At 35.6% G+C, this 17,006-nt stretch overlaps 1 protein-coding gene across 2 annotated transcripts in view; it reads right to left on the reverse strand.

The window, feature by feature from the left end:
- The window catches only part of ZDHHC13 (zinc finger DHHC-type palmitoyltransferase 13), a 55,290-nt gene that overhangs the window by 12,088 nt on the left and 26,196 nt on the right, over window positions 1-17,006 (reverse strand). For both annotated transcript variants that reach the window (XM_058446850.1, XM_058446849.1), the window contains exons 4-12: window positions 16,913-16,990; window positions 15,268-15,412; window positions 13,811-13,875; window positions 12,300-12,462; window positions 11,936-12,061; window positions 8,688-8,821; window positions 5,575-5,677; window positions 1,184-1,306; window positions 249-311 (exon numbers count right to left, since the gene is read on the reverse strand). In XM_058446850.1, the coding sequence (XP_058302833.1) occupies window positions 249-311; window positions 1,184-1,306; window positions 5,575-5,677; window positions 8,688-8,821; window positions 11,936-12,061; window positions 12,300-12,462; window positions 13,811-13,875; window positions 15,268-15,396 (906 nt within the window). In that variant the 5' untranslated portion in view covers window positions 15,397-15,412; window positions 16,913-16,990. The remainder of the gene's footprint in view (window positions 1-248; window positions 312-1,183; window positions 1,307-5,574; window positions 5,678-8,687; window positions 8,822-11,935; window positions 12,062-12,299; window positions 12,463-13,810; window positions 13,876-15,267; window positions 15,413-16,912; window positions 16,991-17,006) is intronic.

Here is a 17,006-nt window from a genome sequence, read left to right on the forward strand (position 1 = left end):
GAAAAGCAAATAAAACACACGATGGATAATTCACAGAGAGATGTAACCAGAGACAACTTCAAGAGACTATAAACATCATTCTGCCATATGTTCAAGACAGAAAGCTGTTCAGACAGGAATGTAAAATTAGAAATGGGTAAAAACAAAGGTGTGTAAATATACCATGAAGATCTGACAAATGCTTACAACAGCAACGTTACCAAGAATTTGCTTTCACTATGGAAAAAAATTATATAGAAAAAACTCACAAGACATGATGTACAAAATGTTCTGAAGTCCAGAGAGCCAGTTTCTGCAAGGGTGATGATATTCTGAAAGACATGAAGTTTGACCTATTATCACATTTTATTGGAAAATGTATTATGCACAGTTACACACCATTCTCACAGTTCTCGCTCCAAACTCAAGTAGTTAGAAAAGCAATTTGGAATACTTGCCACCAAATCATTCTGTGCTTGAAACGACGTGACTCTTCAAGGTTGCATTTTCAACCAACGGCTAATAAATTAGGATGCATAAAAATTATACCACCCCACCATTCCTGCCTATCACCTCATCTCTGTGAATGGCAATCATCTCCCAGTTATGATCTGCTAGAGAAAAATAAATATGCACATATACACACACATTAAAAAAGAAAAACCCACCAGTATACATCAAAACTGAAAGTTACAAGCACCAAGGGCTGGGTCTTTCAGGAACACTGGCTTTAGGTAACAAAGACAACATTCTCCAACTTCTAAACATTCATGAGCAACGGAAAACACGCCATGTCATCTGACAACTTCACATTTGAGGAAGAGGAGGGGTATCTGCTCAGCCAATAAGCAGAAGGACCTCCCTGGTCACTGACTAGTTACTCTCCATTTATTAAGTGGGGAAATGTAAGCTAAATGACCATTATGAAAATGTTATTACAAGGAAGTAGGAGATCATATTCCTAAAAGGAATCACATCTGAAAAAGTCTTGGTGGGGTATTACTTCAACAGAAAATAAAAATATGTGTTAAAACTTTCATATACATAAATGAAAAAACTGTAAGAGTGGAAATCTAATTTTTGCTATATCACCCCACATGTCACGCAGCCGTAACAAAAAGCAACACATCTGCATATGTGCATGTAAACTCTCGAAAGTTTACAAACCCTCCTATTAAAAATATCAGTAACAAAGAAATCTCACCACTTTCTTTTCTTCTTCAGAAGCCTTAGTGAAGCCTGGATCAGTTGCCCAAGTCTTATAGAAGAAGTATAGAAAGGCTACTATGCTGAAAATGAAACTGAAATAGAAAGGGGCTCCTGCTAAATGTTAAAGCCAAGTTAAGGAATACACCAAACTTCCTTTAAAAATAATGTAATTATGATGTAAGCAAATTTCATCATTGGTGCCTAAGAACCTCACCTTCCTTATGCACACATGTCCCTGCCCCTAAATCTGTTCCCATCCTACGTTCTAGTCCTACTGGAATTTGTTCCTACTTGGCTAATAAATACTGTTTCCTTATTAGTTGAAGCTCATAATAAATACTTGATAGGAATAGTTGCAACTTATGAGGAACATCCTGAAAAGTGACAAACACTCAAGACCAAATAAATTTATCTCTAATGGTGTAATTGTGGCTCTCCTGTGAGCATCTAGAAAAATATTCTTTGATCATTTTAACAAAATCATTCAAAGAAACAACCCTGTTGATTCAGAGATTCCAAGTAAAAGTATTTCCCTATATATTAGATACATGTTTGCAGAAAGACACCATTAAAGGTACATAGGGCAAGATCCTTTGTTAAAGAATCACATCATAATTTTTTTATGAAATTTGATCGACACATGACTCAAAATATATACATTCAGTTCTCAAAAATACGTTCAGTTTCATAATGCAATGATCCTGCATGCTGAGCTGACTGAATCTTCCGCTCCTATTTTGATTAATTTACAAAACAAATGGCAGGGGAATCATTGGATCCCCACTCTCCAAGTAAAGTCAATTGCACCCTAACACCTCACATAGAAGCTGAAGATGTTCCTTGCTTCGGTGCTCTTGCCTGTGTGGTTCACTGACCTAAAATGTCCCCTACTTGCTCTCATTTTCTTCTAAAACCACACTTTTAGGGTGTCCAAGTCCTAACTGCGATTAAAACCTAACTTATATTTTCCCTCCTTCCTTGGAATCTTTTCTGATTCCCTGGAGAGAATCATTCTCTCCCTTCCCTGAATTTAAGAATGCTTTATCTATGGAACTCAGACTTGGACTATAGTTTATAGACACATAGCCTTCCCAGTAAGCTGGTAACACTTTTGCAGTTAAGTCTCTCAATATGGAGCTAAAATTTGCCTTTCTATAACTTCAACCAACTGATTTTCATTCATTAGATCCTTTGGATCTGCACTGTAGCTGTCTTTTAGACCTAACCTACATAAGCTTATCCCCTCATTTGTTCAATACGTTTTTAGTGAGTGCCCATTCTACATAGTGCATTGGCTTCCAAATGATAGACTTCCAAACACTTGAAATTGGAAGACAGTGATCATACCTCCAAGATAAATAGCAACACTGTCCTTATATAACATTTTCCTGGTCATGTTCCTCTGTTCATGCTCCCATTTGTCATTCTCTCTTTTAAAAGGATATAATTCAAAACAGAGCAAACACCAGAGTAGAGGACAGAGAAGCTGCTGCTGTCTTTTGCTTGGACACTCAAATCCTTGTAATACTATGTGAGAATATACTTGCTTTCTTGACAGCTGCATCACTAGCCACACTGAGCATTTAGTCAAAGCTCTTTGTTCCTTTGCACTTGACCAGAAGCTATGTCATAGCTCACCATAACATGCACTTGTACAGCTGATTTTCTGAAACTCAGTATGGGACTTTACATGCATTTATCCCTCTTAAACTTAACTCAGTTAGTTACAGCCAATATCACAACTGTAATATTCAGTGATTCACCATTTGTCTCCTGAGTTTGAATTTTACCTTCAAACTCATCAATAAGGTTCTATTTTATTGTACTCAATCCCCCCTCGTACAAGCCACAGACATTACTTGCTGAACTTATAAAAGGTACCAAAAGAAACTGATCATCTGAGAAGCCAATCTAGAATTGCCCTTGAAATTAGTTTAAACATGCAGCCTTCCACATCAATTTTATTCATAAGAATAATTAATAATAAAATATTAGGTATATTTATAGAATGCCAATTTTGCTATGGGGACTGTGGTGAGCACTTTATAGTAATCCTTGCAGCCACACAATGAGCTTGTTTCTGTTATCTCCAATTTACAGAAAAATTAAGGCTTGGTGAAATTATGTACCTTGCCCCAATGGTGCATAACTAGTCTGAAAAGAGCTAAAACTCAAAATCGTTTTGTCTTCTTCCATAGTGCCCCAGAACGTCTTCCCCTAATAGGCCAGTATCTGTGGAAGCAGATGCCCTTATTCAATCCAGACGGCAGCCTGAGACAAAGCTAGCCTAAACCCAGGGCGGCATCTCAGTTCATCCACAAGGCAGTTCCAAGATTTAAAATTTAGTTTGAAGAACATTGTTCTGATGGTGAAGTATGCCACCTACTGATTTATATGCCCTCACAAGTAGCAGGTTCATATGGTTGCCTAGAACAAACGGCTTTAGGTTGTACAAGCAAATAAAATCATCCATCTTGTTGATTCCAACATCTTAAGATTCTGTCTAGCTATGGAAATCAGTTCTCTTTTGTTAATTTTAATCACAGCCCATTTAATTCTTTCACGACCCACTAATGAATAGCAGTCTGAGATTAAAACAAAAACAAACAAAAAAAACTCATCCAAGGAATAGGATTATTACTTAAGGATCAGGGCCCAGGACCAAGTCCAGCTTAGGGGTGTGTTGTTCTCTTAGTGTTGGCCAAGTCCTGTCACCTAGAAATGGGGAGAGGGGTTACCTGGGCTGTAACCATTTATGACTTTGATTCTACAAATTTGAAATAATTCAATATTTGTGCAAAATCTGGCATGTTTCTCAAATTTTAAAAATTTATCAAAAAAACACATTTTTAAAACTGTTTTATTTCACTGCCATATGGATTGGTAAACAAAAATATCAGCTATCTTTCCTTCCTCAGTATCATGTCAATTACCCTAGAATTTATGAGCGTTAGGTCCTCTGCAAGTGATTTTGTGGTATCCTGTGCTCTTATTTGATGCACTCATGACTACTTATAAAATCATGTATTTTTCTATCACAATAATAATATCATCCAAGCTTTCATTAAGTGGTGGTAATAAGGCTAGTGCTTGAAAAACTGCCACCAAATCAGTAATTATGAGACAAAGAAGAGATAATAAAATCTTCTGAAAAAAGCCAAATGGCCCCCATGTATGCTGTGCCATTCATTTAAAGAAATCTGAAAAATTAAATTAGAGATAATGCTCTGAAATAAAAAGCAGCATAAAGGAAAAACATGCTATAATGGATGTAGACATATGTACTTTGAGAACTCATACGGCCATCTCATTTCACATTTATTCCTATGGAAAAAATATTCTTGAATTCAGTTTATGCATGTCTCCCATAAACATTCTGTTCTTTCTTATCAGAAATGCTATTACCAGAAAGAGAAGTAATGTGGAAGTTTAAATGAATACACTAAAAGGTATATTTCTATCTACAACATTCCTTCTTCTCCTACTCCATAAGCAAAGCAAGGCCATCAGGGCTTCCCAGGGCCCTTGGAAGGGGAGAAGGGAGTCCGGCAAGAGGTGGGAAGATTGAAAATGCCTTCCACCTACCTGAAGTCATAAATAGTTAGAGCCCAAGTAACCCCTCTCCCCATTTCTAGGTGACAGGACTTGGCCAACACTAAGAGAACAACACACCCCTAAGCTGGACTTGGTCCTGGGCCCTGATCCTTAAGTAATAAACCTATTCCTTGGATGAGTACTTTTTTTGTTTGTTTTTGTTTTAATCTCTGGCTGCTATTCATTAGCGGGTCATGAAAGAATTAAATGGGCCGTGATTAAAATTTTTTAAAAAGGAAATGGGATGAAATAACACCATAGGGTAAAGCATACATTAGGAGTACAGTCTTTGTTTTACATATATGTTGAGTGGCAAAGTAAATTTATTTTCACCGTGGATTGAGAATCATTGCCTTAGATAATACCACTAACACTTACCATTACTGAGGAAGCCATATTTTCCCCAATATCCCTTTCATTCAGTCCGTCTTAGTACTCAGAAAATGTATTAATTAACTGTAACTGCTGACCAAATTATGAGACCCATCTGAGCTTGAAGGAATCTCAAGACAATCCAACAAATTATGGTACAAGTAAAACAATAATACATTCTACTGTTCCCCTCCTATGAGTAATAAATACTAGATACTTACTGTTTCCATAATGTACTCTGAGACTACTTTTAGAATCAAGTAGATTTTCAACATTAAACATCTTCATCCAGAACCATTAAATGAATGTAAATATAAGTTGCATTCCCTGGGCCTTTTCCAATACCTAAATTCCTAACAATAACATTACTCTTTTTTAAAGGCAAAATGAAATATGCATCAAAATTGATGCTTAAAGGATATCAGGAAAAAATAAGATGAACCAAGTCATAAATATCCAAAAAACGGAACTTAGCAGAAAGGCTGTTGGTAAGTATACAAGGTTCTTATACCCAACCAAGAACCTAAAAGAAAAAAGATAAATATAAGTTATTAGTATGACTTGTATGAATTTTAGTTCTAAATTTCCCTAAATAATAATGGTAGTAATAATAATACCAGCAGCAACAGTAATAGCTTTCACATACTGAGTGCTTACTATGTGTCACTTTTCATGTGGTAATAGAGTTATGCAACATGATACCCCCCATTTCACACACGAGAAAACTAAAGCACAACGACTCTCAAGAAGTGTATGTTCTAGTTCTTCTAACCAACTCATACAATATTTAATTCACAACAATTTAATATATGTTTTCAATGAATCTTGTATTTCTACTGAGATATATATTTTTATTTCTTTTTTGGCATGTATTTTTAAATACACTATAATGCAAAAATTTATATACTTAGAGATTCACCTTTACATTTAGCAAGCTTTCTTCCAGAGACTAAAATGATATTTGTTAAGCATACAGATGCACACGACCTTAAGCACATTCATCCTATAATCAGCCTGAGAAGTAGACACTTCATATAAGAAGACACACAAAGGCTAAAAATGATATCAGTATTCAGAACGCTAACAATCTCACTTGGGTCACCGGCAACTTGTGGTTCACATAAAATTTATCCAAGATACTGCAGTTTCAAAAGAAAATGTCTTTTACACCAAATACTCACCACAGTCATCTTATGCATGAATATAGTTTACCTGAATATATTTTAAAATTTATTCCAGGAAAAAAAATGGTTAACAGTAGGTATGAAGGGTTAAGAAAAATTAGCTACCGGGATCATAACCATAATAATGATAAGTTCATATTTGAGAAGAACTAAAGAGTCCAAACTTTAGATGCTCAACATGCTGCCAAAATAGGCCAGATGAAACCCTTGCAACCTCCAGGGTATGGTCTGTCGGAGATCTTGCAGCAAAAAATGCATTTGACCAATTAGGTAATGCAATGAACTACTAATTTACAAGAGCCTGCTACCACTACATGTCTGCTCCTGACAGGTGTCAGGTTAACAGCCCGGATCAATAAGCAACTGCCCTGTAATAATAATAGTTTACAGTTGCTTTCCTCCATGAAATTGGGACCCTATAGAGGAATACGAGAAATAAAGGATGTATGAATAAAGTTGTCATATGCATTTGACTCACATTTGAATTGTGTCCATTTTTATAATGTAGGCTTCAACTACAATAAACAAATAACCAAACACAATCTCAAATGTTCCTATCCTAGGGGAGTAGATATTACCAGCCCTTGCTTCCTCTCTGAAAAAGGAGTGATGACTCTGATCCCTACTGATTCGGCTTAAAATTTATTTAAAGCCCAAGTTAATCCAATTAGTGGAAAGTGAATAAATATCTCTAAGTTACAAGTTGTCTGAATAGCAGACAATTTTAGGCATTTTGCTATTTTTCAGAAATTTGAGTTTTCACATTACATTTAAATTCTAATTCATTTCCAGCCAATTGTCCTGCTCTTGGGAGATACAGTAGTAAGATTCCTCTAATACTTCATTTGCTCTTATGACAAAAGCAGGACATGCTTATGCCAGAGAATGCTGGCAAGTGACAGAAAGACAGAGGAATACTCATAATCATAATCTGCAAAGAGCAACCCTGTATTTCCTTTTAGATTCTTTTCTATGGATCATCATCATTACATTTTTCTTTCATTCAGTGAATGAAAATGTTTAAGAGCAGAGACAAGTTTCCTGCTTTTATGGGCTTTACATTGCAGGAAAGTGATTAAGTGCTACAAGAAAATAAACAGGGATGAAGCAGCATCAGCCAGGGACGGCCTCACTAAGCAGGTGACAGCTGAACTGAGGCCCATATGACATATCCAACTATGAAAAGATAAGGTGTCACAACACTTCAGACAGAGACCCAAGCAGGGGCCAAGGCCCCAGGTGGGAATGAGCCTGATGTGTGAAAAAGAAGGTACAGTGCAGTGAGGAGAAGGGGAAGAGAGGAAGTCACTGGGGAGGGAATGAATCACATAATATCCCATAGGCAAGGAGTCTGGATTTTGTTCTGAGTACAAGAAAAAGTTACTAGAGGGCTTTAAGCAGGGAGAAAAGAAAGAACGTATCTGCTTTTTAAAAGCCTCCCTTGATTGCTAAGTGGGGGTAAACTCTAGGGAGATAAGAAGTCAGGAGACCAGTGAGGAGACTTGGTCTAGGATGCGAGTTGTGGAGATGGAGAGAGGCAGGTGGGGAACACTTGGTAATGGGTTGGACATGGGAGGTGAGGAGAGGATGACAGTAATCCAAGCATGACACCCATATTCATTTGAGGAAGTGGATGCCATTTTATTGAGAAAGGAAAGAGAGAAGAAGAGATGGGGGATGATATGATTATTGAGTACTATGTGTCAGCTATAGTTCTATGTGTTTACATGTGTTAACCATGAGGCAGGCATTATCACAACAGTTAACCCTCATTTTATAGCAACTTGTTCAATGTCAGACTGTCATGTGGTAAAGTTTGACTTGAATTCAAGCAGTCTGACTCTTAACCATTAACTATATATAATCATGTATAAATATTGTCCTAAAAATAAAACCATGCCGTATTTACTATTTTATAACCTCTCACAATTTAACTCAACTAAAAATGACTGACAGCAAAAATAACTAGCTTAAAATAAATTTAGAAAAAGGAAACAATTTCTGAAAAATGAGCAAAAATGCTTCAAGATGATTACAAAATCTTGAATAATTATGAAATGATTACAAAAATCTCTCCATCTTTCACCAAAAATAACAATTAAAACATGACCCAGGATATTTATTTTCCACCAACTGTCAAGTCAACCAAGTTACTGGGTTGAGCAATTTGCTTTCAGCCAAATAATATGCTACCAGAGCCCTTTCCTTCCATCCACCCTCAGGATGCTGTTATATGGTAAGTAATATTTACAGCATGATAAAAATCTGTGACTCCAGCTAATCAACAACAGAAGTAGGAAATAAAATCAGAAACACAATAACCAGCCTTGCAAAAATTAACATACACACCTTGGAAACAAAGATGTCAGAAAAAACAATGCTACTAGAAGACATCCTTTTAAAAGCCAAGAATCGGAATTGAAGTCCAATATGTATCCAACAGCCCACATGGTAATCACAGAAAGCATCAGCAGCAGGAAGAGCTATGAAGAGATTCAGAATTTTAGAACTTTATGGATTTCACCTCTTAAGTATCTAATAATAGTGCAATATAAGAACTACTTCCAAAGGGTATAATAACAATTAATACAACAACAAAACTAACACAAAGTTTTCCTCTAAAATTGCTGATTGATAAATTTGAGGTTTGAGAGATTGTACATCTTGGAAACAATCTTTTTTTTTTTTTTTTTTTGAGATGAAGTTTCATTCTTGTTGCCCAGGCTGGAGCACAATGGTGCAATCTCGGCTCACTGCAACCTCTGTCTCCCGGGTTCAAGTGATTATCCTGGCTCGGCCTCCCAAGTAGCTGGGATTACAGGCACCCACCGCCATGCCTGGCTAATTTTTGTATATTCAGTAGAGACGGGGTTTCACCATGTTGACCAGGCTTAGGCTGGTCTTGAACTTCTGACCTCAGGCGATCCACCTGCCTCGACCTCCCAAAGTGGGAAACAATCTTTTAAAAGCCCTACATTTTATAAAATGTTGCTTAAACATATTTTGTTTTGCTTTTCTTCTCTGCAAGAAATGGTGGTCTTTTAGAAAACTGTTAATGAAAGCTAAGATTTTTCAAAATAACTTCTTGCAAACAGTATTCTGTATTGGAAAGCATAAAGCAAGCTCAAGGGACTACGTAGAAATTAATACAAAAGACTCAATGAGGGAACTATAAGAGCTCCAACCTGGGCACTGCACCATGCCATCCCTAATGCAGAAGGTCAGATGCAATAGGTCTGCAGAAAAGATGAGCTATGTTTGGAGAACGTAGAATTTTAAATGCCTATGGACATCTAGGAGACATCCAGCAGGCAGTCAAAAGTAGGTCTAGCATTCTGGAAGACTTGAAATTTATCAGTACATAGGTGGTAAAGCCATGAGTGAATAACATCCCAAAGACTGTGTGCAGGTAGAAAGGGGGCAGAATCTTAGCCAAAACAAACACTTGAGGGGAAAAAAGCAAAGTCACCAAAAATAACCAAGAACAACTGACCAGAAAGGCAGGATGAGAACTGGCAGAAAGAAAGGTTTCAGGGAATCCAGGTAAGAGAGTTTCGAGAAGGGGGATGTTCTCAGTGTCAAATGTCACATGGAGATCAAAGATTGAAATATGTCCTCATGATGCTACTAATTCAGGTTTATTTTGGCAAAGTTAAAAGAATGAAACTTCTATGAAACAACAGTCTGACTGAATTGAAGCTGGGTCCCATGTTTGTGCAATGCAGTCTTTAATGACAAGATATGAAACCTTGAAAGCAAGCAGGGCTTCCTTCTTTCTTCTTCCATTTTCACCTCTCTAAGCCGTATCTAGGAGTGGATAATTTCAAATGACATTAAATCTTTAAAATGTTTCCAATTCCAATTGGCATGATGACACAAAATGGGCTAGTTTAGATTTTTTTTAATGTAAATTTAGAATCTCCTAGCAACATAATCTCAGAACAGAGATAAGAATTAAATATGGATCTCAAAATTCTAAATCCTAGATATAACACTCTTACAGACAAGCTGCCCTATTCATTCAACAAATACTTGAGGGCATATTATATGCAAGGTACTATTCTAGGCACTTGGGACACATCAATGAATTTAAGATCTTTTTCTCACTTAAATTCTAGCTGGGGAAGATAGACAAATAAATATACTAAGTGAATTTTATAGATATAAAAACCTGGATGACAAAGGGCCTTATAGGCCATCATAAAGACTTTGCTTTAACTCTGGGAGAAATGAGGAGACATCATAGGAATGTGAGGTGATAAGTGACATGACCTGACTTACATTTTAGGAGATTCATCTGCTGAACCAACACGGCAGTGGTAGAGTGTTAAGAAGGGGTCAGATTCTGGATATAAACTGAAGGCTGAACTAGTTAACCCATCTTTCTAATGGACTGCATATGTGGTATGACAAAAAAAAAGGCGAAGACAGAGGAATGCTGGAGTTACCAGCTACTGAGATGGAGAAGGCTTGGCTTAGCCAGGCGAAGGGTGGGGAGGGTATCAGGAGATGCCTATTAGACATCAAAGCGGATGAGTCAAGTAGGTAACTGGGTATATGAGTATGGAAAGGTCTAGACTAGAGAGACAAATATGGGAGTTATCAACATATAGATGGCATTTAGGGAATGAATAGACAGCAAAGAAGTTCAGTAACAAAATCCTGGGGCACCCTACCAACAAGAGATAGGGGAGAAGTGGAGGAGTTGGCAAAGGAGAATGAGGAGTAACCACTATTTCTTTCTCTCCCCACTCCACATGCCTAATGCAAAAGCAGTGTAGCATTCATGATGATCCTCTACATAAGAATATGGTGTCTGCTAATTTAGAATCACTCTGAAAGTACAATTACTAATTATTATTAATAAGATGATGGTATCATATTTGAAAACACTAGAAACAGTGGAATCAATCCAATATTCCATTTTAACAATTTAAATAGTATTCGCTTCTACGACTTAGATTTTCTTAGCCATTCATGAGAATAAGCTGAAGTTTCTAACGTTTTCCATTATTCAGTTCATTTTAAAGTTTAGAGCTACACCACTCAAGAATTGCTAAGCTAAAAAAACGAATAAAATTTGGACTTAATCTCTCAAAATTCCAGGGTTTTCTTTTATGAAGTGACATCATATGCCTAAAGTTTTCAACACTATCATTTTTGAAGTCCTCATGATTCTAAGGAAACATTGTAAATGTTATTATTTTCTTTTCAAGAAATAAAATTTTAGTAAGGAATAAACTATTCCTACAAGCTTCTATAAAACTCCTTGCAACAAGGTGTTTTTCCCATTGTGTCTCTAAAAATCAAAACCTTTTGCATTTCAATACATTCATTAAATAAATGTGGAAGTACACAATAATATTCATAAGGTAACAAGCAGTTTTAGAGCATCTAGTTGAGGGCCAACAATAAATAGTCAATGAAAGTGCCAAATTTCCAACTTTGGGTAATATAGGATGCGGGGGAAAGATATAGTCAGAAGATATAATGTAGCAAAAAGCCAGCTCCCTGGTTTCCTCTGATGCCTTAATAAACAAAACCAAATGAACAAAAAAAGTCATCTATCCCATAGAAAAGACCCCATATGAAAATACCTCGCATTTCTGCAGCCACCTCCAAAGTCTGAACTTTTGGTTGGCTCTCATTTTGGCTTCTGTTTTTAGCATATGAATAATGAGCTGATTTTTGTTTTGTAGAGCCATATCAAGAGGTGTTTCTCCCTTAAAAAAGAGTGGGGTAAAAAGTTTAAAAGCATTTTTAATATATTATGAGTGCTAAACTTTTTTTAAACACACCAGAATCATAGACTCAACACATTATTCCAAGGATAGCCAGCTATTATAATTTATATCTATCTTGGGGTAACTGAAAACAAATATATAGCTTATCTTTACATTAATTTATCAATCTTCTAACTCAAGATATAACAAACTAAGGGAGATAAATACCTGGCCATACCTTAACATTCTGGATATCCAGGCTAGAACCAGCTTCCAAAAGCTTATCAACTGCATTAACATTTCCTGCTGCAACTGCCCAGTGAAGTGGAGTGTTTTGGTGTATTTTATCAACCACATTGAGAGAAGGATTAAACTTTAAAAGAAATCCAGTTGGTTCTGGCCTGTCTCAAAATAATAAAATACCAAGAGGCATTAACAGAGATGATGACTTAAGGAGTAAATGCAAATTATGAATCTTTTAAGATAATGCCATCAATTAACCATTCAGTTAAGTATTCAGAACTGAGAAACTTCTTTGTACTGAGTTCTATTCTAGGTACTAATAGGAGATTAAAAAAAAAAATGACGACCTGCTATATAATTTTAACAATGCAGTGGAATAACTGCTTTCGTTTTTCAAACTTTTCCTTTCATATTGTTGTTCTATTGGCTGACACTTTTCTTTGAATATAGATTTTTTAGCCAATATTAAATGCTATGCTATTTATTCAATTAAAGACTAAATGTATGTCTTAGTTGAGGAGCTAACTTCATACTCTCCATCAAATCAACTGTTAAATAAAGCAGGTATAAATTATGTCCTAAAATAGTTGTGTATCTTAGAAAGTTATGGACTAGAAGACAGAATTCAGTAAAATATTTTTACTTTACCAATACCTTTCCTTCCTTCATGACCACTGAAGAGATTCTTTTAATAAAACAATATTCTACTTTATTTATTCCATCAATATCTTTATAGAGATTATACCTGACTTCAGATTTACCAGCAAAGAGAAAATGCTTTTTAATAAAATTTTACCTCCAGTCCTACCATTCCATGAACAAAAAGGAAATAGCATTAGAACTAACACAGTTCCTGGAAGAGAAGTCCTAAGTACACGCAAAATCAGAGATTCAATACAACATAGAAACAAACTGCTAAAGTGAGAACTGTCGCAAGTATCTGCTTAGATAAATACCAGAAGTTGAACTATACAGTGGTCATTAATCATGTGTTTATAGAAATAAATACACAGAAAAAGTTAAAATATGTAAGTGCCTGATCTGAACATACAGACTCTTTTCAGTTAATGATATTTGCAAAGTAGTCAAGAATGATGTCAGAGAATCTCAAAATTTAATATTTTCCAGAAAGCAGATTTATCACTTAGATTTCAAATTATGAGAACATTTAAAATTATAGCCATTTTTTTAAAGCCAAAGGAAGAAATACAAGTCATGTTAACAAGTATATTTCAAGGTATATCTACTTGTTAGGTAAGGAAATTTTTTTCTTATTAGTAGCTTTCAAACTTTTTGTCAAAGCTATCAGAAAAGAGAAAATGTATTTCAAGGATGCTTTTCTAACTATAACTACCTTAAAAGTCGATTATCACAGTCTCAGTGTGGAAAATCTTATTTTCTTCAATGTACTATCATCTCACGTAGACAGAGATACTTAAAATTACATACACAGCAAAGAAATAGTTGGGACCAAGAATCAGATTGAGGAGATTAAATTAAACTCACCCAATTACTTTGTGAGCTGATAACATGAGAGGTGTCTGCCCATTTACATCTGTCATATTCACACTCTATTCAAAAAGAAGACAATTAGCATAACTGTAAATACACTCAAAAGTCTATTTGTTCTCTTAATAGAAATATCTCTTTAATACATTCAATACTACCATTATTTCTACATAAAAGGTTCAAATATCATTAGATAAAAAGAATGTTCTGCTCACTTCCATAGGGTAAAAATCCATGGATTTCCACAAAATATTTTTAAAAAGAAAATCTGAATATATAATGTAAAGTGTTATATGATGTGAACACAGCTAAAGGAAAGAGTAAAATGTTGATAGCTACCATCAAATACAAGAGATGGTAGAGACCTTAAAAGTCACCTAGTTGAGACCTTAGTTGACACATTAATTCGCATTATCATTTCTTATACAAAGTCATTCAGTATCTACTCAAACACTTCCAGTAAATAGTGAACTCCCTATCTTCTGAGGCAACTTGTCTTTCTGGACTTATCATATTAAGTTTTAAATAGTAAAATATGAAAATTTCCTTTCTATTTTCTGGAACACAGAAAAAAAAGGAAATCATATTTCCATGAGGATATAATCCTTTTAATAAGACAGGTCTAGGTTTAAGGTATACAGCAATGGTTTCAGCTAAGCCAAAGAAAAACAGTTTCAGCTTCTGAAGATTCTTATGGACCTTGGGGGAACAGGACTTGGAAAGGCACCCAAAGAGAAGCAGACAGGACTCTTCCTCATATATTCATATTTTTCCAACAATGAAACCTAGGAGGTTATAATTCTACTTCAATCAGCTAAGTCTGAGAGAAAGTGCTTATTTAAAGGGAGGACAATCATTCCAACAGCATTTGTGCCAACACGTTTTCATGCCTTTTACAGGCAAGTCTGCTAATACATAAACTGCTTTGCTACCAGAAAACATATTCCAGGCAAGTATAATTGACAGTGAAACTTACAATAACCTATAATTTAACATGTGCCTCTCAAGGCAAGTCAATTTTCATGGAATTACTTTAGAGAACAATAAGAAACATACATTCAAATTGGCCTCCCATTTGGGCTCAAATAATGAAAGCAAATGATGGGTTAATTTAGTGATTTGACTACCATTTTTGTATTCAACTAGAAGAAAAATACAGGCTTTGAAGTCATGTTTTTGAGAAACTGCAAATTACTGGGTTCATAAGAAAAACTATTACCAGCTTACAAGTTTCAGAAACATCTATTATACGTTACTGAGCTAAATGACCTATCCTTTTCCCTCCAATGAAGCTGAAAAGCAGTATTCAATAGCTAAACGTACTGAGGCTAATATCTGAATATCTGGATATCCATTAACCTCCACTTTAAAAAGAAGAAGAGACTACTACTAATAATTTCCCCAACCTCTTCAGATGATAAAAGCTGGAGTATAAGACACATTTCAGAACATACCTGTCCCTTTGAGATGAGATATGCTATAATAGGCATGTGTTGAAACAATACTGCCAGGTGGATGCTGCTGAATCCCTCTCCATCAATGAGAGTGGGGTCTGCACCATGCTGGAGTAATAATATGACCATAGGTAAATGTCCTTGTCTGCAAATAGAAGACAAAAAGCCATTCTGTAGCATGCAGAAAAAGCAAAACGTCAGGGAGAGACTGATATTCCTAAGACATGAGGGATTTTGGTTACATATAAAAAATATTTCCTAACAGTAAGATTTTTGAAACAATGGTGATTGTCCAAACGTTTTGAACTTAGATGCTGCAAATTTAGAACTACATGGATAATCATTCTTGGGTTTTTTTTTTTTTTTTTTTTTTTGAGATGGAGTCTCGCTCTGTGACCCAGGCTGGAGTGCAGTGGCGCAATCTCGGCTCACTACAACATCTGCCTCCCAGGTTCAAGCGGTTCTCCTGCCTCAGCGGGGACTACAGGCGTGTAGCAGCACGCCCACCTAATTTTTTGTATTTTTAGTAGAGATGGGATTTCACTGTGTTAGCCAGGATGGTCTCGATCTCCTGCTCATGATCCACCTGCCTCGGCCTCCCAAAGTGCTGGGATTACAGGCATGAGCCACCACGCTCAGCCTGGATAATCATTCTTGAGTGCAAGTGATAAACTTAATAACTTCCCAATCTACCTTAAACCTTACATTACCATATGTGAATAATAATTTTTTACGACATGGTAACAATGAAGATTCTAAGACCACTTAGACGTCACTGTCATTTTAAAATCAAAAAATCGTAAGCCAGATATACGGAAATACAATATTCATAAACTATGGGTTTACTGTGATAATATTAAGAGCTATATATTCATATGCTTTTCTTATGCTTGACTATGGTTCATTTTTCATGTAAAGTACTGAACCTCAGTAGCTTAAAGGGCATGAATTAACCCTAGAGCTTCAAAACTCTTGGCTATGGAGAAAAGATTCAACTCCTTGACTTACACGAACAATTATTCACTTCAGTTTCAGATTCCTGTCAACCCCACCAACCACCAAGAGTGGAGTTTAAATTAATAAAAGAAACTGGTAAGTATTCAAGACTTATTAACTTCAGTTTCAGATGGCCAATATACAACAGAGAAAAGAGGAGAGTGACCACACAATATAAATGTTCTAAGTTGACCTACTCAAAATTTCTTGTTAATCCTGCAACAACTTTTAAAAGAGTTGACTCATTTGGCCCTAAGATATAGAGATATACTTTACATTTAAGAGGAAACTCACCTCTGAAATAAAATCGTAAATTTCTAAATAGACATCTGTCATAAGCCTGAACTGATTGAGTTTGCAGTTCACTGAAATATTACTTTTATTTATGTTACCAAGTATGAAAATTATTAATTCTAATTACAAAAAAGAAACTATAAAACACATATTTGAGTTGGATAATCATAATGAAGCCCTAAATTAAATATCGAAAACATCCTTTCTGCAAACTCTTTAAAGCTGAAATTTATTTTTAAATAAAGGGGGGGAAAAAAAGAAAAGACAGCCTTTCAAATCGTCTATAACTGATTTTCGATATGGTGACCACTAGCTACATGTGGCTATTTAATTTCAGCGTTCAAAGAAACCTTACCGGATGGCCCAGTGAAGAGGAGTTGAATTTAAATCTCCACCCAACTGATCTACAACAGCACCTTTTGAAATATAAAACCTGTTAAAAGCAGACA

The sequence above is a fragment of the Hylobates moloch genome, unplaced genomic scaffold (genome assembly GCF_009828535.3).
Source record: "Hylobates moloch isolate HMO894 unplaced genomic scaffold, HMol_V3 SCAFFOLD_11, whole genome shotgun sequence".
In the NCBI taxonomy this organism is placed as follows: domain Eukaryota; kingdom Metazoa; phylum Chordata; class Mammalia; order Primates; family Hylobatidae; genus Hylobates; species Hylobates moloch.